This window comes from Calidris pugnax, unplaced genomic scaffold (assembly GCF_001431845.1).
Source record: "Calidris pugnax isolate Ruff unplaced genomic scaffold, ASM143184v1 scaffold171, whole genome shotgun sequence".
NCBI lineage: Eukaryota > Metazoa > Chordata > Aves > Charadriiformes > Scolopacidae > Calidris > Calidris pugnax.
Window position 1 is genome coordinate 12,465,720 of NW_015091064.1, and position 26,496 is coordinate 12,492,215.

At 41.1% G+C, this 26,496-nt stretch overlaps 1 protein-coding gene across 2 annotated transcripts in view; it reads left to right on the forward strand.

Annotated features, from left to right (window-relative positions):
• Positions 1 to 26,496, forward strand: part of KLHL29 (kelch like family member 29) — a 338,750-nt gene that overhangs the window by 262,019 nt on the left and 50,235 nt on the right. For both annotated transcript variants that reach the window (XM_014956895.1, XM_014956896.1), the window contains 3 exons: positions 1,841 to 1,979; positions 17,231 to 17,430; positions 24,244 to 24,503. In XM_014956895.1, coding sequence (XP_014812381.1) covers positions 1,841 to 1,979; positions 17,231 to 17,430; positions 24,244 to 24,503 — 599 coding nt within the window. The remainder of the gene's footprint in view (positions 1 to 1,840; positions 1,980 to 17,230; positions 17,431 to 24,243; positions 24,504 to 26,496) is intronic.

Here is a 26,496-nt window from a genome sequence, read left to right on the forward strand (position 1 = left end):
CCCTCTCTAATGATCTGCTTGCTCTCTGGAGAGCACTGACCCATTTCAGCACAGAATAATTAGCCTTTCAGACACTACTGTGTTTCCATTAAATAGACATAAATGTGCAAGGTGACATTTATTTACTTAGGCCTGAAAAATGTGCACCACAGATGCTGGGGCTTGGGAGAACTTCCATTTCTTTTCATGCAACACTTGTATATTTGAATGCTTTCATGTCATTTAACCACTAGTGCTTTGCTGAAATGAGTCCTGATGAGCTTGGTTGGGGAAGCAGGAGAACACAAAGATTGTTTGGGTCTTCATTTCACCATAAGGCCTTTTGGCGATGCTTTGGTAGCCCCATTGCCCAAGCTCGACAGTGGCAATAAATGCAGTTATAGTTACACACTCTTCAGGTCCCTTTTACTGTGTGTAAGGAGGGACTCGTGTAAGGAACCGTTGTTGATTTACAGATCTGTCTGAAGAGGCAGCCCAGTGCCCGAGCTCGACAGTGGCATTAAATGCAGTTATAGTTACACACTCTTCAGGTTTCTTTTACTGTGTGTAAGGAGGGACTCGTGTAAGGAACTGTTGTTGATTTACAGATCTGTCTGAAGAGGAATGTGTTCAGGGTGTTACACTGAGAAAATGAGAACCTTGACCTATTGCAAACATAAAATAAAACCAAAATCCTTTAGTATTTAAAACCAGCTCTTTTATCATCTTCATCACTGGCTTCTGAACCACCAGACTGTTGCCCAGGTGAAAAGTATATTATTCATCTTGATAGCCACTTTGGTCTGCAAAGTTGGAGGGAAGTCTTACCCGTAAAAGTCCAGCCAGCATATAAAACGTGTAGGTTGCTTAGTCGTTCACATCCACACATGAAGACATGGCACGCTCTTATTTCATTCTGTTAGTGCCAATAGGCTTTATAAAAGGAGGCATCACGCAAGGTAGGTGCTTTATTGCAGGATGGAAACACTTTCATAGGTTATTTTAATCATTACGATTCTTTCATGATGTGTGAAAGTTGATTGTTGCTGTAAATGAAGCCATTGAAGGCTAAAAAATAAAAATGCTGTGATGGTAAAAATCTTTGGAGTGCAAAAAATGGGAATTGCTATAAAAGGCAGTAATTTATTCTCTGCGTGAGATTATTTTTTATCATAAGATGCTTTTAAGCTAATCATGAAACATATACAATTGTAGTCTGTATAGCTGAGGTATACTGCAAGATGCATTGATAATTTGGCTAATTTTTTATGCACTGTAATTTATATATTATTTAGAAGTACTATTTTATTCTGTTAACTGAGAGGCTTAACACATTTTTACAATGTTAAGGATAAGTTATTTTTGCAGGTTTTGTGGTTTTATTATTTTGACCCATATCCAGTTCATATTGCATCATAATACCCTATTTTTACTAATATTATTCTAGTATGTTTGAAACTTATTTGCATTTGGATAGAAATTCATTAGCTCTTGATTTTTATTATAACAAATTATTTTAACTTTTCTGTGGTAATGCATTCTCTGTGTTTCTGATTTGCTAATGCTGAAATATTTTGTTTTCGTTTTTAACCCTTCCAAATTTAGGATCGTTTTTGCTTTTTTTCTGTATATATACATTTCAGTTGTTAAGACCTACTGGTTCCTGCTTTTTCTTTTTCTTTTTTTAATATGTTTTGTTCGTAACTTCTGACTGTCTGTGTTGAGCCAATCTTACCGACAAAAATATCAGTTGTTTCCTGTTTCTCTACTTCTTTACAAAAAAAAAAAATGAAAAGTAAAAAGTAAAAATAAAAAACTCTTAATGGGAACCCTGGCACTGTCTGTCTTCTCTGTTCTGCAGAAATGTTGAAGGAGTTGAACCAGCAACGCAGAGCGAAAGAGTTTACAGACCTGAAAATTATTGTTGAAGGCAAAGAGTTTGAAGTCCACCAAAATGTTCTAGCTTCCTGCAGCTTGTATTTCAAGGACCTGATTAAAAGGTTTGCCTTCCTTCCAGCTGTGATCTGCTCTGTTCTTTTGTAGGGCGCATTTGTGTCGCTTTTTTTTCCTCCCCTCTCTTGCAGGTTTATGAAGATTGAATCTCCTGTCACAGAGCCAGTAGCCATTCTTTCCACCTCCTCTGAATGTATTTCCAAACTGAGACTCAGACCCATTTGTTACACATCTGACTCGTACAGTGTAATTATTTCTGATGAGTAGAGGCCGGTTTTGGCCGAAGAAAGTGTTTCACCACTGAGAGATCTGAGATTTAAACTCAACTGCTAATGGTGATTCAGACCACAACTGAAAACTATTGCTGTTGATGTTTTCAAGGGACTCTGTCACACCCGACCAAAGTCTGTCCTTGGGGCTACAATAAGCCATCAGTGTTCTGGTGAACGATGCTCAGATGTCATGCTAATAAAGCATTTTTGAGTATCGTAATCCCTTCACCCTGAAATCTTTGTTACATGGTTTTGTGTGGCTTTTATGGGCAAAGGGATTGATACTTTTATTATCTGGGGACTTTTAAAAGAAGAAAAGACAACTGATTAATTTCTCCAGAAAAGATTGGAAATAAGAGGATTTTCTGGTCAAAATCTAGCTCAGTCTGCATGTTAGACTAAGGGTAGTTTTTTCCGACAAACACTCTAGCTCAGGGTAGGTACAATATGTACATTTTCTAAACATCATGTCTCCGCCTTCGCATTTTCCCCCCTCTGTTTCTAGCTGATTGATTCTAAACAGTGCATGATAATCTTTTTTTTCCATTACATTGATTTTTCAATTTGTATGCTTCATATACTTGCATAGGAATAAATTGGTACTCTCGTATTATTAGTAAGTTAGAGTAGCAAGTAGGGAGAAAAAAAACCATGAGGATAACTTTCATTTTTCTCTCAATCATCAGCAAATTAATGCAGCTGCTGATTTTGCCTTGCAGTATTTTCCTGAGCAGACTGAGCCTGGACTGTGCTAAAAAATGGGATTAAAGAACATTTTGCTTGCTTCAAATCCTGTATTTAAATTTTGCCAACTAACACAATAGTGACTGTATTTTATTTCAGGATGGCATATTGGCTGGTATCTCCTTTCAGTGTATTATGTCCTTTTGCACAAAGCTGGTTTTATAATTATGGATATATATTACATTTCTATGATATAACTGTGCTGACTGCCTTATCAATTATTCATAAAAAATATGTTGGCCTAGGAAGCATGTCTTTTCCCCTCTGTAAATCTAATGATTGCTAGCTGTAGCTATGCCAAATCTCTCCTGTCCTTTCTCTTCTGTCTGCTCATTATCATTTAATTGTTAAGGCTACAGTATATGCTTTTTACAGTGATAAGGGGTAGAGTCTACAGGGAAAGAAAATCTTAGAATCAACTTAGAGAAATCCAATAACTGACTGGCCAAAGTCTGTCATTTGGATTTTGCTGTGAAGACATCTGTTTGTGAGCAGAAGTCACTAGGCAGTATCTATTTCTAGAAGCACACCGAGGAATGTTGCAGCTTTATTATTTAGTTATCAAATGGAGATATACTTTGGATTGAGCACTGCTCTGATATGAGCTCATTTAAAACAAAACAAACGAAAAAAAAAGAACAACCTTTTTAAATGCTCTGAAAAGAAACTATGAAAGCAAAGCCCTAGATTTCAGCATTTATTGTCTTTCAGCTGCTCACATAAGGCTCTCATGCGTTACAATAAAAAGTTTAGTGTATTTGCCAGCCTCACCACAGCCTTCTTTCACATCATCATCAGCAATAAATATTCCAGAGGTCGATTTGTGTCCAGAGTCAGGTCTGTCCATCCCAGTTGTCTTCCATATATAACCTCAGCTGCACACATGTAACCTTGATGAAGGCTAATGGAGTTGCACAGGTGTATCCTAGGCAAAAATACCTTTATTACTGATGATGATGCTTGAATAGGGAAAAATCCAGCTTGATGTCTAGTTGAGTTTGCAAAACTGTCAGGTGAGAAAAATAAATATTCACCTGTGAACTGAGCAAATGCGTCTTTGCAAGACAATAAAATCAGGGCCATGGGATGGAATTTCTGAAGAATTGCTTTTTAGGCAGTGGAAAGCCTAGTCCTTTTAGAAGTCAATGAAAGTCAAGGACTCAAGTTGCAAGAGGGACTCAGTATTTTGTAGGATCATGCCCTTAATAATACAAAATCATTATAGTTCACAGAGTCAGTATGTTTATTAATGCAGCATGTCTGGAATCCTCTCCTGTTAGCATCTCCTTTGAGGTGGTACTTTAAGCTTTATATGATTTTTTATCTTAATATTATTATAGAAATTAAAACAAAAAAATGGCAGTTTTTCTTGAAGAATACAGGAGATATCTTTATGTTAATATAAAGGCCATTTCAATCAGTGCATGCTAGGGTTAAACTCCAATGCCATTCCAACCGAGGCACTGATGGGTCACCAGAAATGTCAATGAGAAGATGATCTGTTCATGAAGGTGCTATGTGCATCCTCATAAACATGCAGAAAAAGAATATCTTTCAGAGTATTTACTTTGCCTGTTCTTTGCCACAGGCTAGTTATCGTTAACCTCATGTTCTGTCATTGATTCTACTGTGTGTTGGAGTTAGTATCTGATGGTAGAATAGCAAGTAGTCTCTCAAAAGAATAAAAGTGAAATGTTCAAAACCAAATAAGATCAATTATCCCCTCCTCAAAAAAACTTAAAGTATAGACAAAAAGCCTAATAGAACTAAAATCATTGCTTATTTTGAGGAAGGCTGCTTGATGAAAATTAGTCACAGCAGAGAAAAAAATATGTTATTTTTATTGCACAGTAGTGAAAAGATGATAACCAGGTTTGTTTGACCAAAACAATTCTGAAGTTATTTATTATTTATGAAACAAATTTGGTAATGAGAGCGCACTTTGAGACTCCCTCAGGTTAATCCTGCAGTGTGCTGAGCATTCTGGTCCTTGTCCAGAAAAGTTCTTGTTTCATGTGACTTTTCTTTTCAATATATATGAGCATAGATCTTTTGAGGTTGGGTTATTCTGGTCCTGAGCCTAAGATCAGCACTGTACCAGGCACTGAGCTGTTAGAAATGGGCTGACCGATCCCCATCAGGAGCTACACAGCACTCTCCCAACAGCAGCTGACCATAAAAACCACTCTTGGTCCTTCTCAGTGAAAAGAACTGAAATCCTGAAATCTGAAAAGGATTAGGTGTATTAGGAACAGCAGGTGTGAAATGTTCCTGACATCTGTTCCCCTTCACTGTGCCCACAAAGGCAGGAAAAGTGAGGTGCAGGGGAGGGATGGGGCTATGGGAAGATGTGTGAAGATGGGTGCATGCCCAAGGCTGGTCCCACAGTAGGACATATTGCAGTACCCTCAGGGGCTGTGGGGCTATCACTAACAACCTCAGGAACAATTTTATACAAGAGTAAACGTATGTGAGGAGTGCTAGGTTTCCTTAAGTTCTCTTCATAAAATCCTCTTTAAAGTATATTGTTTTTTCAGGTGAATATTTGAGCCTACTTTGTGACAGACAGGTTGGGGTACTCAGGGCTCAAGTACTTGGCCTTACTGCTTGCTCCTTAAGGTATGGAGCACATAGAGGAGTTGATACGCTTTGTCTGTGGTTAGGGAAATCACGTGACTCATCTGCTTCTTCAGACTGTCACTCATACAAGATTACTGTAGTACAGGACTTCAGGAGAAAATGGATGATAAATAGCAGTTAAAGTAGGGATCTGTCCCTTAAATACCATCTTCTGCAGTCTGAATTCACTGCCAACCACAGCTGTTTCCAATCTGCCTGACTTCAGCTCCTAATTCACACCTGTATTTTAGGTACTTAAGAAATCAGCCTTCCCAAAGCAACAACCTAATTTGTGGCACAGGCAATGAAAAGAAGACTCTTGAAGGAGCTTTTTCTCCAAATTTCTATGTCCAGGCAGGTAGGAGATCCCTCTGGAGCAATTTGAGGTACTTGTCTCTTTCTGTTGGTCAACCAGCATTTGGGTTCAAGTCTGATATCTAAGGCAGGTTTAGTCTGACTTTGCCTTCTAAGCAAGGTCAGACCTGCTCAGGCCTGTAGAGAGGGAAACAGACCTGTCAAGGAGGCACGTTCTCTCACCATAAAATAGATGTCTAAAATAGATGCCTAAGATATGAGGTGAAGGAGGCCATCACTCTTTTCTATTGAAGAGAGAGCTTAGACTATATAAGAGAGATTTGCTTAGACTATAAAGTTAAGATGGCTGTTACGGTGCTTCCTTCAGGGGTGCAGCCCAAGCTGGTTATCTAGGCTTCCTCTGCTGTTGTGAGGGAAGACAGGAATATCTGTAGGGCCATTCATCCCACCTTATGATAAATAGTGTGAATTGCCTTCTGGAAGTGCTCATTTTTCATTGCCCACGGAGAAAGGCCGGTCACCCAGCTCTAATTAGACACCTGAATTGTAGTTGGCTAAAAGTACATAAATGATTCCTTCCTGAAACTACTGTTTGTCTGAATGTCACACACATATGTAAGTACACAGGAAGAAAGAAGTATGTAGAAGTGCACTTATATATGTACAGACTTATATATGTACACAGAAAAAACAGATTTTGTTATTGAAACCAATCTTGTAGTTACAGCTCCTTAGTTTTGGGGGAGGAGAAAAATGAGCTCTGTGTCTGGTGGAAATGGTGGAAGATGTGTGTGTTCTGGAAGGAAGGAATGGAAAATCCCATGAAAAGGCATCATTTTTTTCCAGCTGTGTTTGGGATAGACAAATACAGCTGCTGCATAAAAGGAATGCCTGATATTTCCGTAACAAAGAAAGTTTCACCGGAACACTTTAATTTGCTGCTTTCTTCTTCTTAATCCAACCCAAAGTGCTGGAATCTCTACCAAATATGACATTAATAGTAGGAAGCACTTGACATAAGGCTGGTCTTGGCTGAAATTCTGGCTTTTGTAAGCAGACTTCAGTTTTATTTCTCTGCGGTCAGTTACTAAAGATAGACAGATCCTGTCCCACAAGCTTTATCTTTTCAAGATTTGATTTTAATGATGCTTCCTAATCTTGAAGTCATGCTGGCTGCCTTATTCCCCGAGCACAGAGCAGTAAGTCACGTATAGAAAGAGACTTGGTCACAAGAAGCGAGCGTTTTTGATGCAGTGTAATCTGGCAACGCTATGTTCATCCTTCTTTTCCGAAGGAGCAGAGCCAGTGAGTTCATGGCCAAATTGCTTTTCCACGATACCTTCCCTCTCTTGGCAAGCGTTCAGATTTCTGATTTTTTATTTGTTTTCAAAACCAAGGCTGTATATACTCTTTTAGGGCTTGAAGGCAGGGCAGGGAGAAGTAAAGTGTTTCGAGCGAGAGGACCAAATTCCGTTTGCTTTACACCTACACTGAAGACAGAGATGTCATTCTGCATTTTACACCATTGTGTGGAAGGGCAGCATTTGGATGCAAGACAGAGAAACCTGCCACTATCCATCTGAAACAGTCTGACAAAACTGCAAAAGCATTTAGGTGTCTGGAAAACAGACTGTCTGGTTTGTGTTTACGTTGTAAAAAGCCCAAAATGAGAAATAGCAGATGAAAGAAAAATCTACTCTTGGTGACCCCTTCGTGTTTTCCTGCTTATTAAGAACCTTGCTTTTAACTCGGGGAGAGTAGCAGGCAGCATTTCCACATCTGCATGCTTCAGGACAGAATGAATGTGGAAAAAAATTAGAAGGTTTCTTTGAAAACAGAGAAATAGGGAGTTAAAAATACGATGTTTGTTTCGGGTGCCAGGAGAGCTATATTGTGCCTGGACAGGGAGCACCAGTGGTTTCTGTTAAACCATTTAAAGGAGTCTGTGAGAACGGGAGGTTGCATGGGAGTGTAAAATAGTCTTCACCCTTTACTGCCAGGGGGCAGGTGTGAATTATGCCGTGGGTGACATTTTTCTCTTCAACGAGGGACTGATAACTGCTGTGTGTTGGGCACGGAATCCTGGTATGGGATATGGGATACAGCTTTGGGTGGCCCCTTTCCGTGAGCTCTGCCTGGCCGAGCCCTGCATTCCCACCCGCCTGTCGGAGCCGCCTGCTGGGCTTCCAGTCCTGCAGCTGCCAGGCCTTGGAAAACATGTCTTCATCAAGCAAAAATGTATGGTCTTCTACAGAAATGAACTGCAGTTTACAAATACCCAGTGGTGTTGCTGGGCTGCCAGGCTAAGGAGCTGCCACAAAACCCATAGCAGGCGGCGTGGCCCTGCTGTTTCCAGCCTGGTGAGTGTGGCTGGGGATTAGGAGAGTGAGTGGCTTGGGCTGGATGCTGGCTCTGAAATGAAGGACAGAGCGATGTGCCCTGCTCTGAAGAGAAACTGTGGCCAGGAGGAGAGAAGGGCTCCTTTTCAAGCGTGGAGGTGCAGTGCAGAAATTAAGCTTCTCCCTCGTAATGGCTGCAGCTTGCAGAGGCACCCAGCAGAATCACTTAACCTCTCGCTCCTCTCCTTCATTGACAGCATCTCTATTTACTGTAGTTTTGGCTTCTTGCTCACATAATTTCTAGACACAACTACAAATCCTGCGAATCTTATCCAAGGAATGACAGACTAATCACCTCTCTTGCTCTGGCCAGACCTATGTGCAAGCCCTGCAGCTGTCATACAGCCACTCATAAGATGCAGGAGCCTGTGACCTCCCTATATGTACTTACATCTCCCAGCCCTGTCTGTGTTGAAATTTAGGGGTGAAAGGGAGCAGTTATCGAACGAGGTGCAGTTCAAGCTAAATGGATCAAAGACAACGAGAAGAACTTCCATAGCGTAGAGACGGGAGCCGTGTTCCTGAAAGCTGTCATTTTTGGGCTGCTTCCGAAAGCCAGTCTTGCCCTAAACTGAGGGTAATCAAATCTCTGACTCCAGCGTGCTCGCAGGTAGCTCCAGGGATCAGCAGTTCACTTCCTTTCATTTAAATCATCAAGGATTAGCCACTTCTAGATTGGGATAATGAATTTGAATTAACATGATGAGGTTATGATCATATCAGATAACGACCCCCCCCTTTTTCTTTTTTCTTGCGTAGCGCTAAGTAAGCTTCGGCGACTGAAATGCTCCAAGCTGGTCTGCAGGGTGGTGTGGGCAGGGATTGATGGGGTGAGAAGAGTTACCTGCCCTTCCCCACAAAGACCATGGCCATAGGTGGTGGTTCAATATATGACCTTTCATTGATGGCCAAAGCACAGGCTGGCTCTACGTACATTGTAGAAAAGCACTAGCAACACCCTGTAGCTGGGTGAGAAAGAACCAGTGCCTGACAGAATTAATTCTAATTACTGAAATGCTGATTGGGATCTTTGGGCACTACCATAATCATCGTAGTAGTAATAAATAATAATTGTGGTTATCATTATTTTATTATTGTTTTCCCTGTAGACATTGCAGTGATGAGAAAGCCTTGGATAGACTTACTTAGATAATTACTTGTATAAATTTCACCACATTCCTAAGAAACAGATTTATTAGCTGCATAATGCCAGCTCTCTGCTAAGCTGGTTTTTGAGGGTGTAATAAATATCATTAAAACAAATCAGATAGGAGTTGGTTAAGGGGGTGAGCTTTAAGTTCGATTAGAATAAATTTTTTATTCTGTCATTTCCTTTTTAATCTTCCTTCCCATATAATCCACCAAAACCTGCTTGTATCTTTTATTTACCTTTAACAAATACTAGCTCTCACCCCAGGCTATTTTGCCACATATTTGCTGAATTAGGCTGCAAGCAAGTTAGATCCCGCGCTGTTAATAAGTTGGCCCGGGTTTTTTGTTTTTTTTTTTTTAGCTTCTCCACCTTGTGAGATTCAGTTTATTCTCAGTTCCTAGCGAAAGGCTAGGTCAGGAAATGCTGTTCTTCCGAGGGCACTCGCTATTCACTTCTTCATTCGCTTGCTGGTCGTTTAAACCAGCATCTTCAAGCTCCTCATCTTCTTTCTTAAATCTCAGCGGGGAGGCAGATTTGTACCCCCGACTGTGATCTCCGACACCGCGGCGTTGGAGGCTGCCGCTGGTCCCTCGCCTTTAGAAACAGTCCTGACCGAGCAATTAGATTGTGTTCCGTCGGTGAATAGCATTAAGGGTATATAGGAGACTTGGCTCTTTTGTTTCTTTTATTTCATTCTGGCCATGTTCTCCGTGAACAAAAAGCGTTTGCTGTTAATCCCATTGCTCGTCTTAGTTTGTAATGATCATTTCTGTGATGGTGAATTAGCAGGAGCTGCTAGTGCATGCCTGAGCTCACAGCCATTAATTTTCCTGATTTTCTTCTGATAGAGCAGGTGCAAACTGGCAGCGTTTGACCCTAATAAGTTACACTAGTCTTGCCAAATTTTGTTTGCCTGGAACAAGGAACATTATTTGTATCAACAGCCTGGTAAAAAGCGAGCAAATGGATTTGTTGGTCAGGTAAATTTTCATGACAAATTTGCAAGCCTGTGTTTAAACAATGTAATTTATTTAATCTTGTGATTTTACTAGTTCTTTATCGTAATCGTACAATAGCACCATTACAGTATATGTTTTCTTCTCTCATGAGACAGATGGATAGTGGCTGAGGCTCAAAGATAATATTTATCTACAAGATAGTATAACGAAGGCAGAGATTTGCAAGTTAATACATTTTGAGCTGATAAAATAATTCCAAAGGAGAAGCAATGCTAGGGTGTAATTTATTTTTTAAAAAAATCCTATTTAATAGAACATTCAGTGCCTTATGACATACATATTGCAATGATGTTGCTCTATAAGTGTCCCTTCCTGTCATCATTTACATGATTGATTACCTTGCAGCTGCATAAACTTGAATAACTCAGTCAATAACCTGTTACCACAGGATGCACATGCATCTTGCTGTATGTGTTGTGGAAATGTATGTTGGTATGTTTGGGCATCTATGCTTTTATATCTCATGAGCGTGTAATTATGATAAATCAAGCTCTTTGGTGTGAAATACAACTTTCCATGTAGAGTGCCGTGTCCGTTCTGTTCATAGCTGAAGGTTGGCCATAATATAACGAAGTTTGTTGCTTCTCCCAAGATAAATAGACGTGTGGGTTTTGAACCATTAATAACTGTGAAGATGATGAAAAGTCAAATAGTGGACAGTTAAGATGCAGCAACGTTGTACTCTCTTCTTTGCCTGGAGTTCAATGCTTTAAGGATTATGTTCCACAGTAAACAAGATGTTCAGTCTAAATTGTGTAGACTTGAACAGAAGTTTTTAATGAGCACATAGCTAACAGACTCTCAAGACTCATGAGACGCTGCCTATCCCAGTCTGCAGTCCTTTCTTCGGTAATGAAAATAATTTTACAGAAATAAAAAGAAGTAGCTTCCCTTCATTTAAGTGCTTCATCTTACATAAAAATCTTGGATTTCCTGTTGTCTGGAGACCAAAACACTGTCCAGAAAACAAAGCAATTTAATTATTTTTTTTTGCTGTCTGTCTTAGTAGCAAATATTTTGCTCTAGTGGAATGGGAACACAATTAATGTAGGGTAAACATTTATGTCCCTTAGCATGAAAGCAAGCCAGCAAGATCCACATGTCGAGCTGATGGGGCAGATCCTGGGAAGGCGCGGGGTGAAGAGGCCAGCAGGCAGCTGGCTGCTGGGACAGGCTGTTGCTTTGGTCCGTGCAGGGAGGGACCAGCCCCAAAATATGAATTTCAGATGCCTCAGGGTGGCTGGAAGTCTCGTAGCTTGAACATGTGCTTTTAGTGGAGGATATTCCCATTCCTGCCTTGTACGAGATCCTAAGCAGTAGATAGACAAAGATAAAAAATATTTTCTTATTACACTACCAGCATCAGTTTCCTGTTTCTTAAAAATAAACTCTGGGTGTAATATGAACAAAATTGAGGCTATATTACGGAGATAGCTCTTTGCCATTGCCTTCTGTTGGGAGAAGCAGGTTCACAAGCAGAAGTGATGGACCTTGGGCAGGCAGAAAGGAAAAGATACACACCAAGTCCCACGTGCCTGGGGAAAGCGCACAAATGGTAATTCTGAATGTGTCTTTATTTTAAAAGATAATAACTTATTTCGGTGCCCTTTTGGAGCGCAGATCTTAAATAGACGTCATACCTTTGAGTCTACAGCACAGTGAGTCATATGGCTTTGAATGTAAATAGGTGTCACAAACTCTGTCAGTCCTCCTGTTCCCAGCCAGGCAGCCTGGGAGGAAGCTGAACCAACTGTTCCTAGGCAGTAATGTACATTTACATAAAATGTTTCACATTTTTCATGTTTATTCCGTGCAGATGGCTCCATTTTGAACATCCAGAATTTGTTTTGACTTTCTGACTATAGCTTGTAAACAGAGAGTTGGCTGGCGTCTGCACCGGGGATAGGTAGCTTTTCATATTTGATGTAAAATTGAGTGAGCCTCTAGCCAAACCATTAGTCAGTCAAAATAACGTTGCGAGTTGGTTAAAGGCAGCACATCCAAACCATGAGGGAAGCCTGAATTAGAGGCGGTAGCGTTGTCCATAAATTGACAAATTGATGTGCTAGTGGTGTTTCACTTACACAGCTCCTTTAGCCAGACTCCAAATGCGGCTTTGCGAATCAAGGCATCTCGCTATTCAATGTTTTGAACTGAATCACACAGAAGTTCTGTTACATAAACGTGGTGATACGAATAATGCAGGGAAAACGCATAGATATACATATATTTATAACTCAAGATGCAGAAAACTTGGTTGCATCGCTATTAAGCATGAAAACACTAGTGCTGATTCTTGTCTGTGTGTATTACATGTATGGAAATTATTTTCAAGGACAAATGAATGCCAAAAATGTAAAGTCCTCTACTTTTTCTTTTGTCAGATCCACTCCCGATCTTGCAAATGAGGTTTTCGGGTTATTTTTCCTGCTAGCAGTATTTAAATACTTTGGCTCTTTTCTATATATTAGCTAACAGAAAGGGACACCGATTTTGATTTCTTATTTGAGAGTGTAGTCAAGCCATCTTTTGCTTTAAAAGGTTCCCTGTGCCTTTGTCTTCTCTAGTTTAAGTAATTAAGTTGAAGGATAAGTAGCCAGGGTATGTTCAAAGGCCTCAGCTTTATTCTGTTAGATCTAATTATTCCAGAAAATACAAAATATTTTTCAGTAGCTCCCCCTTATCCATTTAGAGTGTATCTGTGCTTCCTGCTTATCTGCACGTTCCGTTCTACTTGCAGGTTGCTCGGGTCTCTCACCTTGCTAGAGAAATATATGATTTGTAAATCTGAAAGAATTCCCCAACAGCTACCATAAAATTAAGCTGTTAAAGAGCTCTCGGAGCTTGTTTAAATGTAGACCTAAACAAACCTCTGCTGTTTAGCTCAAGATAAATCTTTTAAAAGTCCTGTTCTAAATCACTTCCTAATTTTAATGAGTTTATATATCAGCCTTTGCCAGATTTTTACTGTAGCTATTCTCCAAGATTACTGCCATGATAAAGTAAGGACTAAAATTGTTTATTATATATTATTCTTCAGAAGCAAAACTTTTTCCCCCAGAGGCTGTTGGGAGAGCTATCGATTTTCTGCCACAATGTGAAATGTGTGACCTTTATAATATGAGCAATGATTACAAGGCCAATAAAATGACATCATTCTGTTTAAACTTCAGAGTTCGCAGGGCAAATAGCAGGATGTGCCACATTTAATGATGTCCATGGACAAAAACTATACATTGCCTGACTTCAGGTGAGACTGAAACACAAGGCAGGCAGGCTCTTCATCCCCAAAATATACCCAGTGTTTGTGCCAGGAGTGGGGGAACAGGAGTGAATACACCAGGTAGAGCCATTACCTTTTCACAGCTCATACAGGAAGAAGTCAGTGCTTTGCTGAGGAGACTTTTCTAAACGTTTGTATCTACCAATGCCACTGAGGAAACTCCTCCTGATGTGATGCAGGGTTAGCTATTTGGGGCACAGCTGTAGACATTCCTATGGATCTTCCCCAGACCACTGTGTGTGCTTTTTCAGGACTAAATTCTAGTCTTATAATACAGCTTTAGCCACTTCATTGCAGTTCCTCTAGAGAAGCTGAGAGAAGGCTCTGTCCCAATACCTGAAGAAGAACCACACAGAGCATATTGATATTCTAAGACAGGAAAACAAGGAACATGGAAAGCTTTGGTCAGATGTGGAGGGACATGCCGCAACCTCATTCACTGAAATAATTTCAGAGCAGAAATTTATAGAATTCCTGCCTTTCTTAAGTCACATCAGTCTGTTTCCCCACATTGTTTTCTTCCAGTCCTTCGAATGCTTATTTATGACCCATTAAGACCTGCTTCAACCAATTCCCCGTCCGTTTTCCAACACTTAGCAAGCCAGATCCCCAGCGTAGAGACCGGGGTAGCTGTGATGTCCCTTTGCAGGCTGAACCAAGCCTGCGCTCCGTATTTAGTCCAGCTAAATGTGGAGCCAAAGTGCTCGCTGCTTAGAGAGCTTAAGCAAAGCAGCACAAACACATTCAAGGCATCACAGAGGAAGGAATAGGGATGATTTTCTTTCCTATTTCTGGCTCATTGTGTAATATCAATAATCTCTGTAGCTTTGTATTATATTTGCCGTAAGTGGCTCTAGTGATTGATCAAACACCTTAGCTTTTCTTTGGCGTTTAATCAATTGCAGCACCAGTTTATTGCTTGGTGTATTACAAAGTAAAAGAGATTATTACTTAATTATTCTGAAAAATAGCGGCTTGTAGTTATTGCTAACACGGGTATGTGTCTACGCTGACATCGGTGTCACATCATCCTTTCCTTTGTGCCTCCTGGTCTCTGCACTGCGATTCCCGATGGGTGACACGCAGTCATTCCAGCAGCCATCGCCAGCACAGTGCAATTAGTGGCGTTAAATAAATAATTACTTACGGTGAGGCTTCCCACAGTGCACAGAGCCTGATTCTGTCGCTTGCTGGGTACCTCCAAATCTCACTTAGATTTTCGGCAATGTCCTTATTAACCAGCCCACGTAGACAGGAGCTCGCTGTCAGGTACAAAACCACTTCTGGAAACAATTCAGCCGGAATTACATCGGTACCAGGAGGTGTTTTGATAGCCCAGGGTGCGGCACCGGATGTGTGCACAACTGGAGATAAATCAGATATGGGGGATGTTACTGGTATGTGAGTGTGAGAGAGAAAAAAAAGAACATTTTGTGACATCCTCTTGACAATCTAGGAAATGGCAACTCTTTTGTTTTGACACCTGAGGTTTTCTGCCCTGAGTGCACAACTGAATCCATATGTAAGAGTTCAGAAGAAGTATTGTGGTGTCATGAAGCATAAGGATTCAGGGTAGCGTACACATCTGTGCATGTAGTGATACCAGAGATACCAGGATGAATATTCTAAACCATATGCTTGTGGAAGAGGATCTAACCTGCCTGCATTCCCATGCAAAGGGATATTTAGAATAAATTAAAAAATGGGGGTTAGTTCCTTTGCTTTGCCCTGGCTTTCTCTGTGATTGTAGACAAGGGTATTTGTATCCTTGTGTCTTGGATTCCATTTGGGAATGGGAGTAACCATTGCTCACTACCTTAGAGAACCATACGAAGTTAAGGGCTGCCAACTGCTCCTCCATTGTGATAATGGACACCATCTAAATAGTTTCAGTTGAAAAATACATCCTCTTTAAAGTTTTGATACTGCAAAGATTCATGTAAATTAAAGCTGTGCCCTTGACTTAAACAGGGCTAATCAATGGAAGACCAGTGACAAAGCATCCACTGCAAATCTTAAGCATTTTCCTAAATGATTTTAGGCTTTATTGGGGTGGGTGGGGTGGGGTGTCATGAGGGAAGAAAACTGAACCTCGTATGTTGTTTACTTTTCCTCCATTATGGCAGTAGAGGTCTGATCATCACCTTTCTAGGCAGCTTGGTGAATCCAAGAGGTTGGTAGTGCTCTTGCTCACGCTTAAGCTGGCGGTGCGTGTGAATAGTGATGCTTTGGCCAGTCCGTACGAGTCACGCAGCATCGTATGCCGGTTTTGTGTCAATCGTGCCATGGCTTTTGCAAGTACTCTAGCAGAATTGGAGCGAGCAGACGTTGACTGTCCAGGGACTAGAAGTTCATGTTTCTTTGAGAAGGTGCTGGATGGTCCTAACCATTAAAAGAGTTTATTTTCTTACTCCAACAGATTTCCCCTCCCCTCCTTGATGTTACCAAATTTATCGTCACTTTTGTCTTTCAGGTGTAACCTGCCTTTAGTGTTGCAGACACATCAGCCAACCATGCATTAAGAACTCGGCCCTTACTTTAATTCAGTATAATTTTCTTTTTGTCCAATAATTTCACGAGCACTAATCCACACTTCAAATGCAGGAGATACTTTGATCCCCAAATTGTTCAGCACTTCATGCAGGAAAAACCGTAGGCCACAGTCATGAAACTCCTAGAGGATGGCTGCTGGCTTCCTGTGGCAGAGCTGGTTGTTGTTTTCCCCCCTCTCCCGTCTTTGCTCTAACCATTTTGTCTGTCTATCTTGTCTTGTATTCAGTTTTCAAAGCAATTGCCATGAAGGGCTTCCTTTTTTTAGTGCCTAAAAGGGAACAATAGATTTTTAGAATAAGCTTATATATATATATATATACACACGTTTGGCATGACTGTCTATATATGCATATCATATCTATACTTTAATATAACATACTGAAAAGTTCAAACTAAACAGAAATTAATAATTATTATTGTTATTTTTTTATGAAAAGGTCTTTAAATGTATCCTTAAATGCACATGACATTTAAAATTATTCCAGTGCTGTATTCCTGAAAAAGCAGATGACCTTTTCTCTTGAAATTGGAGTGTTTTTTCCTTAACAGTTATATTATGCACAGAGGATGAGATGTTAACCAAGATGTTAAAATGTATTGTTTCCCTTTGAAAGCTAATCCTGTTCCTCATTTTCATTAATGTTGGCTCATTCATTTTTCTTTCTTTCCTTTCCTTTTCTTTTGCAACTGTTTTTGCATGAAAATGCAGAGTAGCAATAAACAGATTTTTCGTAAGACTTGCTTTAAGATCCTTCTCTTTCAGATCCAGTTAAAGTTTTTAAGTTCAGTTATTTTAAAATTCATATTCTTCAGTTCCGTAAACAAAAATAATGGAGAGATATAATGAGGTGCAAAGCGATTTTCTAGCCCTCACTAATCAATAAATGCCAACAAAAAGGGGATAGTGTAATGTCCGTAATTTAATTGTCTGCTGTTACCAGGTCACCACGAGACAGTAGCAGAAGCGGGGAGAAGCTGGAATTGGCCATGTCCAACCTCACTGCGGATGTCCTGGAATTACTCCTGGAGTTTGTTTATACAGGTTCTTTGATCATAGATTCAGCCAATGCAAAAACCCTACTGGAAGCTGCCAGCAAGTTCCAGTTTCACACTTTCTGTAAAGTCTGCGTTTCGTTTTTAGGTAAGAATCACTTCCTCTAATAAGGTTTTAAGATTTCAGTTTAAGGTTTGTATGCCTTCCTTCTAAAACTCTTAAAAGATAATTAGGAAACCCAAGAATAATAAATAATAATATAATAAAAAGAAACATCAATATTTATTTGGGTTGAGATTTGACTTTAAAATGTTGTGTTCACATCTTGGGTAGATCTTGGTTCATACTTGGTATCAGTGATGACATTTTGTTTCCCAGCGGTTGATCGCTGCACAGACACCAGGCTGTAAGGCACAGATTGCTTATAACTGTGACAGCAAACGTTGGGTGCTACATCAGGCCAGCTTGGTCAAGCCCTGAAAGAGCTGGGGGTGGACTCTCACAGAGGAGTCAGGATCAACAATTGTCTTGCATCCATGAGAAAGTCTTTCACGTGTCCAATGTGCTTGTAAACAAGATCTGGTTGAACTCCAGGCTGAATGTTCCCGGGGTTTGTTCTTTCACACAGAGTTATGGTCTGATGGATATGTGTCACCCCAAATGGTGAATGGGAATGAAAGGTTGCTGGGCCCTCCTTTGGTAACTGGTGTGCCCTGTCTGCACGGGAGGTGTTTGCCCCAGTGAGAGTGTTCAGATGAACATCATCACCAGTGCATCTGTCCATTGTCTCATGGCCATGAACGAGAAGCCCATTCTTCTTGTCCAGAGCGCCGTATCAGCCTGCTCCTTGCATTTTCTGTATATTTTTCAATATAGACTATTCCAAAACAGTCCAAGGTGACCAGCTCAGTTAACTAAGATTTACTGGTCTGAATTGGAACCATCCAGCCCCATTTGTGTTATGGCAGAAGAGGAGCCAGAACTGGAGCTCAAATGAAACACACATTGGTTTGAATTCCTGCCTGTGTCACATGCCACTCCTTCACTAACACAGCTATAGTATCAGTTAATGAAACGGTAATAATTTGCAAATTATTAGCACAAACTTATTAATACAGAACGTGTGAGCTTGATCTTACATGACTGACTTCCCATGTCCAAGTTCCAAATACCTTTTTTGGGCATCTGATTTCTATTCAGGCTTGCTTAGCTTGGTATGGAAGATGTCGTTCTCACTGGACATTTAGCGTCTCTCTGGACCCCAAATATATCTTCAACCCTCATGAACTATAGATTCTTCTTGGGCAGTTCTCATTTTAAATTGACATCTAGAATTGCAGAGTGTGAAAGATGGGAGTTTAGAAAATGTTGCTCTCATGGAAAAAAAGAAAACAACAAAAACCAAAACAAAGTCAAGTGAGTCCAGTTTACTGCTGTGTTAATTTTCATGACTAAGCTGACCTGGCAAGGTGAGTGGTGTGACCAGGCTGGTACAATAAAAGCACTGGAAAAGAATCTGTGGTATTTTATCCTTCTCTTCTTTCCAGCTTTTTATATGTCCCCTGTATAAAAGTCTGTTCTTAAATGAGTGGGTAATGGGAAATGAAATCTGTGCTTTGCAATCCCACCATGTTGACTGTGCAGCTTGACTAAAGGCTCTGGCTCTGGCATTGCTTCCCCCCCCACATCCCTTCATCACCTTTTAAAGTGATTAGATCTTATGGCCTTTCCAGGAACAGATACGTTTAAGTCGCGCTATCTCTGAAGATTCAGCCCCAAAACCAAAATACGTTTATTTCACTAAATCAATGTGAGATTTCTCTTTTCCGATAGTTAATATTTGAATTCAGTGAACCATGTTATGGTATGAAATAGTAGAGTTGGTTATAAGTTTAGTGATATATGGGGAGTCACCAGAATTTTGTATTCTCATTTGGAGAATTCATGGAGTGTAATTGCTTATTTTTATTTATAGCTGTGACTGCATTGCTTTACAGAGATAGTAGAGCATTTGCCATCTTAAAAGTTTAGGGAAAGACGTTTTTTCTTCTCTGTAGCTGTGTTTTCTCTTTTCATCCCAGCCACCTCTGCTCCCACAAAGCAAAAATGTGGTAAAAATCAGGGCTTTTTTCCAGGGTTTGTGAAGGATTCACCAGTATAAACGGTGATTCTTTCCCATCAGTGGCCACATCTAAATAGTGAGAGAAGTGACATCCAAAGACGCCCAAAGAAGTAAAAGCCCCAAACTGGTAAGTCTGTTGAGCAGAGCACAGACATCTCAAAGTTCATGGCTTTTTCAGCCATGAAGCTCCAGCGGGATCCTAACTGGTTGATGGCCAGGCAGCTCTTGTGTCTCTGTCCTGGGCCTCTCAGCAGCGTTGGATAGAGGTGCCCCAAATCTACTTGCACTTTCTGGTGGAAACATACTGCAAATGAGTCAGGAAAATTGTTTCATTTCAGCAGGAGATTTCTTAACCAGCTTCACTGGGCTAATTATAGCCACTTTCTCTCTCTCCCCCACATGCTGTCTCCTCTGCTTTTGTCTAGACCATGAGAAATGACAACAGTTGTGTGCCGACTGATGCAACGATGCTGACAAGTTCCTGCAGGCACCATATGATAACTGGGCAAATGTTTGCAAACCGGTCAGGGCATCATAGGTATTTCCTCCATCCATATGGCTGAAGACTTGAGGTTTTTTCCTTTTTCTTTTTTCATATTTGTTTTTACGCTATCATCACAGTTATGGCTCAAATTGAATTTCAGGTGATTCTTCAGTATCACCGTTTGGGTCCATGATGCAGGGACCCCCATCACAGGAGTGAACAAATTCTGAACTTGAACTGCAGGCTGCTGCTGATAAAATAGAAATATTCTTCCTTAGGTCTAAAGAAGTTGGTGGAATCTCTTAGATTCATGGAGCAGAACATGAAGGAGCAGGAGCTCTGAATTTTCTTAGTCTCCTGGGCAAAGGGCACAAAGATGAAGTCTGCAAAGAGTATGAGGGGGAGCTATGAGAAGAACTGAACGATGGACCAGTGATGAGACCTGAATGAACAGGCCTATGCACCTGAGGGAAGAAGAGGCCTTTATGGTCCTTATGAATTCAAGAGAAAGTATTATGGCTAATTTTTTGTTCATCACAGGTAGAGGATATTGAGTCAGGTGGAGAACCATGCTGCCTAGCGCTGGAGAAACTGAAGCATCAACCATATCTGGAAAAAGGAGAAATAAGGAACATTCTCACAGGGAAAGTGAAATCTTTTGGACAATTAATGCATCCAGAAGTCTTCCACCTCCCGCTCATCTTCACATTATTTTCCCACTAGTAGGAATACCTGAGGAATAAGATCCCAATCAGAATGTACAAAGAATATGATGAGGAAATGCATGTTTTATGCTACTTTTAGTGATAACCAAGTCATCATCTAGAAATCATCTCTAAGTGAAAATACAGTCCTTTATGCACGCAGATGGGGCTTGTATCAACCACTGAGCTTCCATCATGCTGTTAGCAGAATCTCACTGAGTAATCCTTCCTACAGACCATCCAACTCTGACTTTATCTCAAGTCGTCCCACTCCCAGAAGTGCAGACTTAGCAGTCTGCCTGGCTGATTGTTTCATGATGGCTCTGCATAGGATCCCACTCCAAAATCACGTCTCACACAAGTGGAGAACACCAGCTGCTGATCTGCAATTTTGTGACATACATAGAAACAAATATGCTATCCAGCACTGTCTCAAATTAGTGAGAGCCTGCTCAGTTACATCTGATATCCTTAAAAGTCCACTCAGGAGTCTGTTATCAACTGTCCATGAGCACTGGGAGTAGCTTAGTAGTCAGCAGGCGTGTTCTGGATGGACTCAAGGTGAGACTCCATAAAAATGCGTTGTTACAAGTCCAGTGTCACTGTGGCAAAACCAGCAATTATTGTAAACGTGTCGGCGTCCAAAGGAGAATGACTCAGGAGCAGATGGAGCAGAACTGGGCCTTAGCTGTCTGTCGTGTCAGTAGGGAGCTGGGATTGTTCAGCCTGGAGAAGAGAGGGCTCCGGGGAGACCTTATAGCGGCCTTTCAATACCTGAAGGGTGCCTATAGAAGAGCTGGAGAAGGACTCTTTGCCAGGAAGGGTAATGATAGGACAAGGGGAAATGGATTAAAATTGGAAGGAAAAAGATTCAGATTAGATCTCAGGAAGAAATTTTTTACTATGAGGGTGGTGAGACACTGAACAGGTTGCCCAGAGAAGCTGTGGATGCCCCATCCCTGGAAGTGTTCGAGGCCAGGCTGGATGTAGCCTTGCGCAACCTGCTCTAGCGGGAGGTGTCCCTGCCCATGGCAGGGGGGTTGGAACTCAATGATCTTTGAGGTCCCTTCCAACCCAAACCATTCTATGATTCTATCCAGAAGTGCCCCCAGACTGCAGTCACTTGGGATGGGCTGTATCATATAGCAGAAATCTATATGTAAGTAGTCATGCAGGGTACCTTTATAGTCAGTGAAAAGTAACAGGCACGGTTCTGCTCATCCTGAAGTTGTTATCCAAAATATTACCAGATTAATCCAAAATATTTCCAGATTGCCTCTTCGAATTGTTTGCTTATGAGCATACAGGGATACTAATGTGACTGCGCAGTTGCACCATCGACAGCTGAAGTCAAGAAAGATCAATATTGCCCCCAAGTTTTGTGTTGGAGGTAAAAAATTGCATGTTTTTACTGTTCACAGGATAGATATTTTCCCTGCCTCTTATAGCTGTTGCCCCAAACTCTCTCTTGCTCACCTGCAATGAATCCTGCTAGTTCACATCACTGTGTCTGCCTTGCTGTGGTGCTCATCACATCAAAGGTGATGAAGTGCAAAGAAGTGTGTCACCAGCCCCCTAAGTGTCCCCCAGCCTGCATCTCCCTGGGACCCCTCTAAATGCTCTTGCGATACTTGCGGAATCAAACAGGGATGTCATCCTTTGGGTCTGCCACTGAGTGGTTTCTTAGCAAGAGGAAGGAGTGAAGCTCAAAGGGACCAGGTGGAACTGCTTGGACATCAGCATACCGGACTGCATCTGTCACCCAGCCTGTCCAGATGAGAAGAAAAACCTGTCCAGATCAGAAGAAACCAGTCCTGACCAGTGCTTTTTCTGCCCCACACCACCGGCTCAGCTGGGGATGGTATGGAAATCTCTCCTGATAGAGGCAAACCAAGTCCCTTGAAGGCAAAGACTCATTCCTGAAGTTCTTTTCCATCATGTGCTAGTAAACGTCTGCTTAATGAGTCAAACCTGATTGATACCTTTTTTATAAACCCTATGAGGATAAGGTGGAGCAGTGTTCAATTTTTCTTTGACTTGAGAGTTTGGGGCTCAGTTAGATGATTATTTTACCCCCAGCCATAGGTATACATGAAACTGTGCCAACACACAGAACCAAGGAACCTGGAAGAGGGTTTTGGTTCTTTTTTTTCTGGAAAAGAAGAAATTTCAGGAGCATTGAGCTTCATAGCTATCAGTTTGCAGCCTGTCTCTGGACAGTCTTTGAGTGACAAAATCTACTGACAGCAAACAGTGCTGCTGCTCCGGTCTGCTTGAGGAAATGGGCTCCTTGGAGTCAGTACAATCAACTGATGCAAAATGAGATAACCTAGTTTTAAGACTGCTGGATCTGTAGAAGAAAATAAAAAGAGTTAGGGGAAAAAAAAACAAACAAGACACAAGCCTCCTAATCTCATGCCAAGTTAAAAAAAAAAAAACAAACTAGGTCATAATCTCATTTTAATAGAAGCCACATATAGACAGTGTGCAGGTTTTAAATCTGATGAAGGCAGAAGCTGGGTATAGGGAAAAATCCCTGAGTGTTTCTGGCAAAGGCAGTCTGATGGGAGTTTTGTTTGAAGAGATGTGGGGCTATCACACATTCCTGTCCAGTGCTCTGAAATAGTGCACCAGGGTATGACACTGCCCCAACGTGATATACTTCTCCTCCAGCAGTGCAGAAACCTGCCACCGGTACTGATGCTTTGGTGATCTATTGCAGTCTGTCTCTCTCTTATTTTATTTTTTTTTCTTGGTCCTATATCTTAAAAGAATATATTCTGCCTATTAATAGCGGCTTGGTTAACAAAAGTGGAGAAGAATCTGAGAGTTCCTCTTACAAATGTCTGAAATTGGTGGGTTTTTCTTCAGAATAGCTGAGAAGGAAAAAAGTACAGTCAGATGTATGGTGTAGCACACTTTTAACTCAGAGCTACACACTGTGCCATTACTTCTGTTTGCCGGGTAGGAGATAATGCTGTCTCCTCTGTGCATGATTTTCTTTGAAACCCACTACACAACATTTAACAGAAGGCGTTGGTATAATCTGTGTTTTGCATAAGGGATGTCATCACATTCAGCAGCAACAAAGTTCCTTTGAAAAAAAAAAAAAAATAGAGGGGGGAGGATTTTTTTTTTTTTATTATTATTTGAAGTAGCTTAGTAGCTGAACAGGGCAAAAATTATCATAAAGCGACTGCAGCATCCTCAGAAATGTCCTTAGTGCTGTTTGCATTTATTCTGAAGTGTCTGCACTGGTGTTTACATCTTTGCTGTTTCTTAAAGCAAGATTGTGGGCGGTAGGAATAGCAGGAGTCTCTTGGCTGGGTTCCCCTCCCTTGGGAAGCCCCAGACACTCTGATGTCAGTAGGTTTCCCTGGTGCCTTGGGAAGGCTCAGACAAAAAGCAAACTCAGAAAGTGCCTTTCTCTCCCCATCCCCAGCTCAGCTGTTAAGACAGACTTTGATTTTGTACTTTAAGCCCCAGTTCTAAAGTAACCCAGAGTGCTCCTCCTAATTAAGTCCCTGAAATTAATTAGAGTTGGAGGCTTGTCTGTGGCACTTATTTTTTTTTTCATGATCCTGGTACAAATGTGAATCTTGCTTTTAATAATTCTCACATTCTTTTTTTATTTTTTTTTTTCCTTTTAGAAAAACAGCTGACTGCTAGCAACTGCTTAGGAATATTAGCCATGGCTGAAGCCATGCAGTGCACTGAACTCTACAACATGGCCAAAGCATACGCCTTGCAGATTTTCCCAGAGGTGGCAAACCAAGAAGAGATCCTTAATATCTCAAAAGACGACTTCATTTCCTACATGTCCAACGACAGCCTGAACACCAAAGCAGAGGAGCTGGTGTATGAAACAGTGATAAAGTGGATTAAGAAGGACGCTGCAATCAGAGCTCAGGTAAAAATAATCTCAGCAGCCTCACTCTGCTCCCTTCTCATGAATGCCTCTTTTAAAATAGAAACCATCCCCATGCAATTTTAAACATGAGGGTGCGTAGGAGATGGGATGGGCAGTTCAGATAAAAAAAGAGAAAAGGGAATGCAGACTATGCCTAAAATGTGTGTAATTTCAAAATATGATCCCCATATCTGATCATTTAGAATCAAAATCTTGTCTGTGACATGCATGGTACAAAGCTAGGGCCTCGAGTTGTTGGCTGCGAGCTCGGCCAGAGATAAATCAGGAAGGATTAGACTCGTGTGAGACGCTGCTTTAAGAAGGGGATGCGTTTTAGTAACAGTGGGAAATAAACATCTGTCAGAAAATCTGTATTTCTTTTGATGCCACATACTGAATGAGTGTAACTTCAGTACATAAAAAAAAAAGATTCTGTATCTATATTGGCTGCTTAGATAACCCCTTGGGTATTATATATTTATTAGAGCTAGCCTTTCCTCAACCGTCTGAGCTATGCAGTCTGCTCTTGACTTAAAAAAACTGAGTGTATTACTTTGCCCACCACTGTCTCCAGATAAAAGCTAGAAGCAATGATTATTTGGAGGCTGATGATTGTCCTTGGGACCAGAAGACTCCCCTGGTGGTATTTAAAATCCTGCCACTTGCCTTCAGTGCAGCTCTTGCAAGTCAGCTTTCATGGTCAGTGAGTTGTGGTGGTCTGAAGCCCAAATCTCTCCGTTTGGAGGGCCAGTTCTCCCCACAGCCCCCAAAAGGGGAAGGTTGCTTTCACCCTTTCCCCTCCTTTGGAGGCTAAAGTTTCTGTCCTACCCTGGACAGGCCAATTTCTGTTGATCCCTCGTCACAGTTATGGACCAGATTGGGAATCAGGAAAACACTTTGCTGCACGTTTTAGTGTCCCAAATCACAAAATCACACCAGGGTCAACCCACCACAGTCGCTCCTGTCCTGTGCTGGGGACCACTCTCTCTGACCACCTTCTGCACATGCCGAGGATGCCATTTAGTATGGCCCAATATTATTATTATTTAGCAGGGACATCCTATGCTGGGGACCTGCCACTCTCTCTGACCACCTTCTGCACTTGCCCAGAATGCCATTTAGTATGGCCCAATATTATTATTGCCTAAAACTTTTACACAATACTATTGATTTATCGATACGGGCTCATTTTTGGCTCTTGCTGGCCTTGAAAAATGCTGCTTTACAGAGTATTTCACACCTCACCTGAAGTTTGATGACACCAGTCAGTTCTGTGCAGCTCTGCCTGAGCTCTGAACCCAGTGCAACCTCAGGGGTTATTCCCAGGGGCCGGAGCACGGGAGCCCTGCGGCAGGAGCCCGTTTGCCTGGTGTGAACAGAAGGTGTCACTCACCGGGAGGTCTGGGTTACATTTTCAAACTTGGTGGTTTAAATATTTCATTCTGTCCCCTACCGCGGTGAAGTTATGAACTTATTTTTTTAAGTGGTGGTTTTTGTTGCCCCCCTCTTGCTCCTGCCACCGTCACCATCTCCTCTTTCTTCCTTTCCTGTTGCGGTTGGTTTGGTTTTCTGGGTTTTTTTTTTTTATTTCCAAGTTGCCTTCCCCTCTGCCCTGCTTCTGCAGTGCCTTTGGAGTTTACGATGGCAGTTTTATTTGCTTCTCCAAATTTCTCTGTGGTGCTTTAGTTTCGTGCATTACTTTACAAGGGCTTTTAATTTTTAATTTGTATTTATCCAGAGATGAGGGTCTTGAATAAATTAATATTAAGGATACCAAGCAGATAACTATTTTCATGCCCAATCCTACCACTAAACTGGTTCCTTTCGATCATAGCTCTCACTTTTTTGTACTCTGTGCACTGCTTGATCTATTATAAAGCTCTTAGTTAAATAGGTACTTATTTTCTAAAAGTAGGAACTTATACTTACCATGAAAAGTACCATCTTTACAATAATGGCTTTTGCATTTTCAGAGCCCGTGGAACAAATAGCT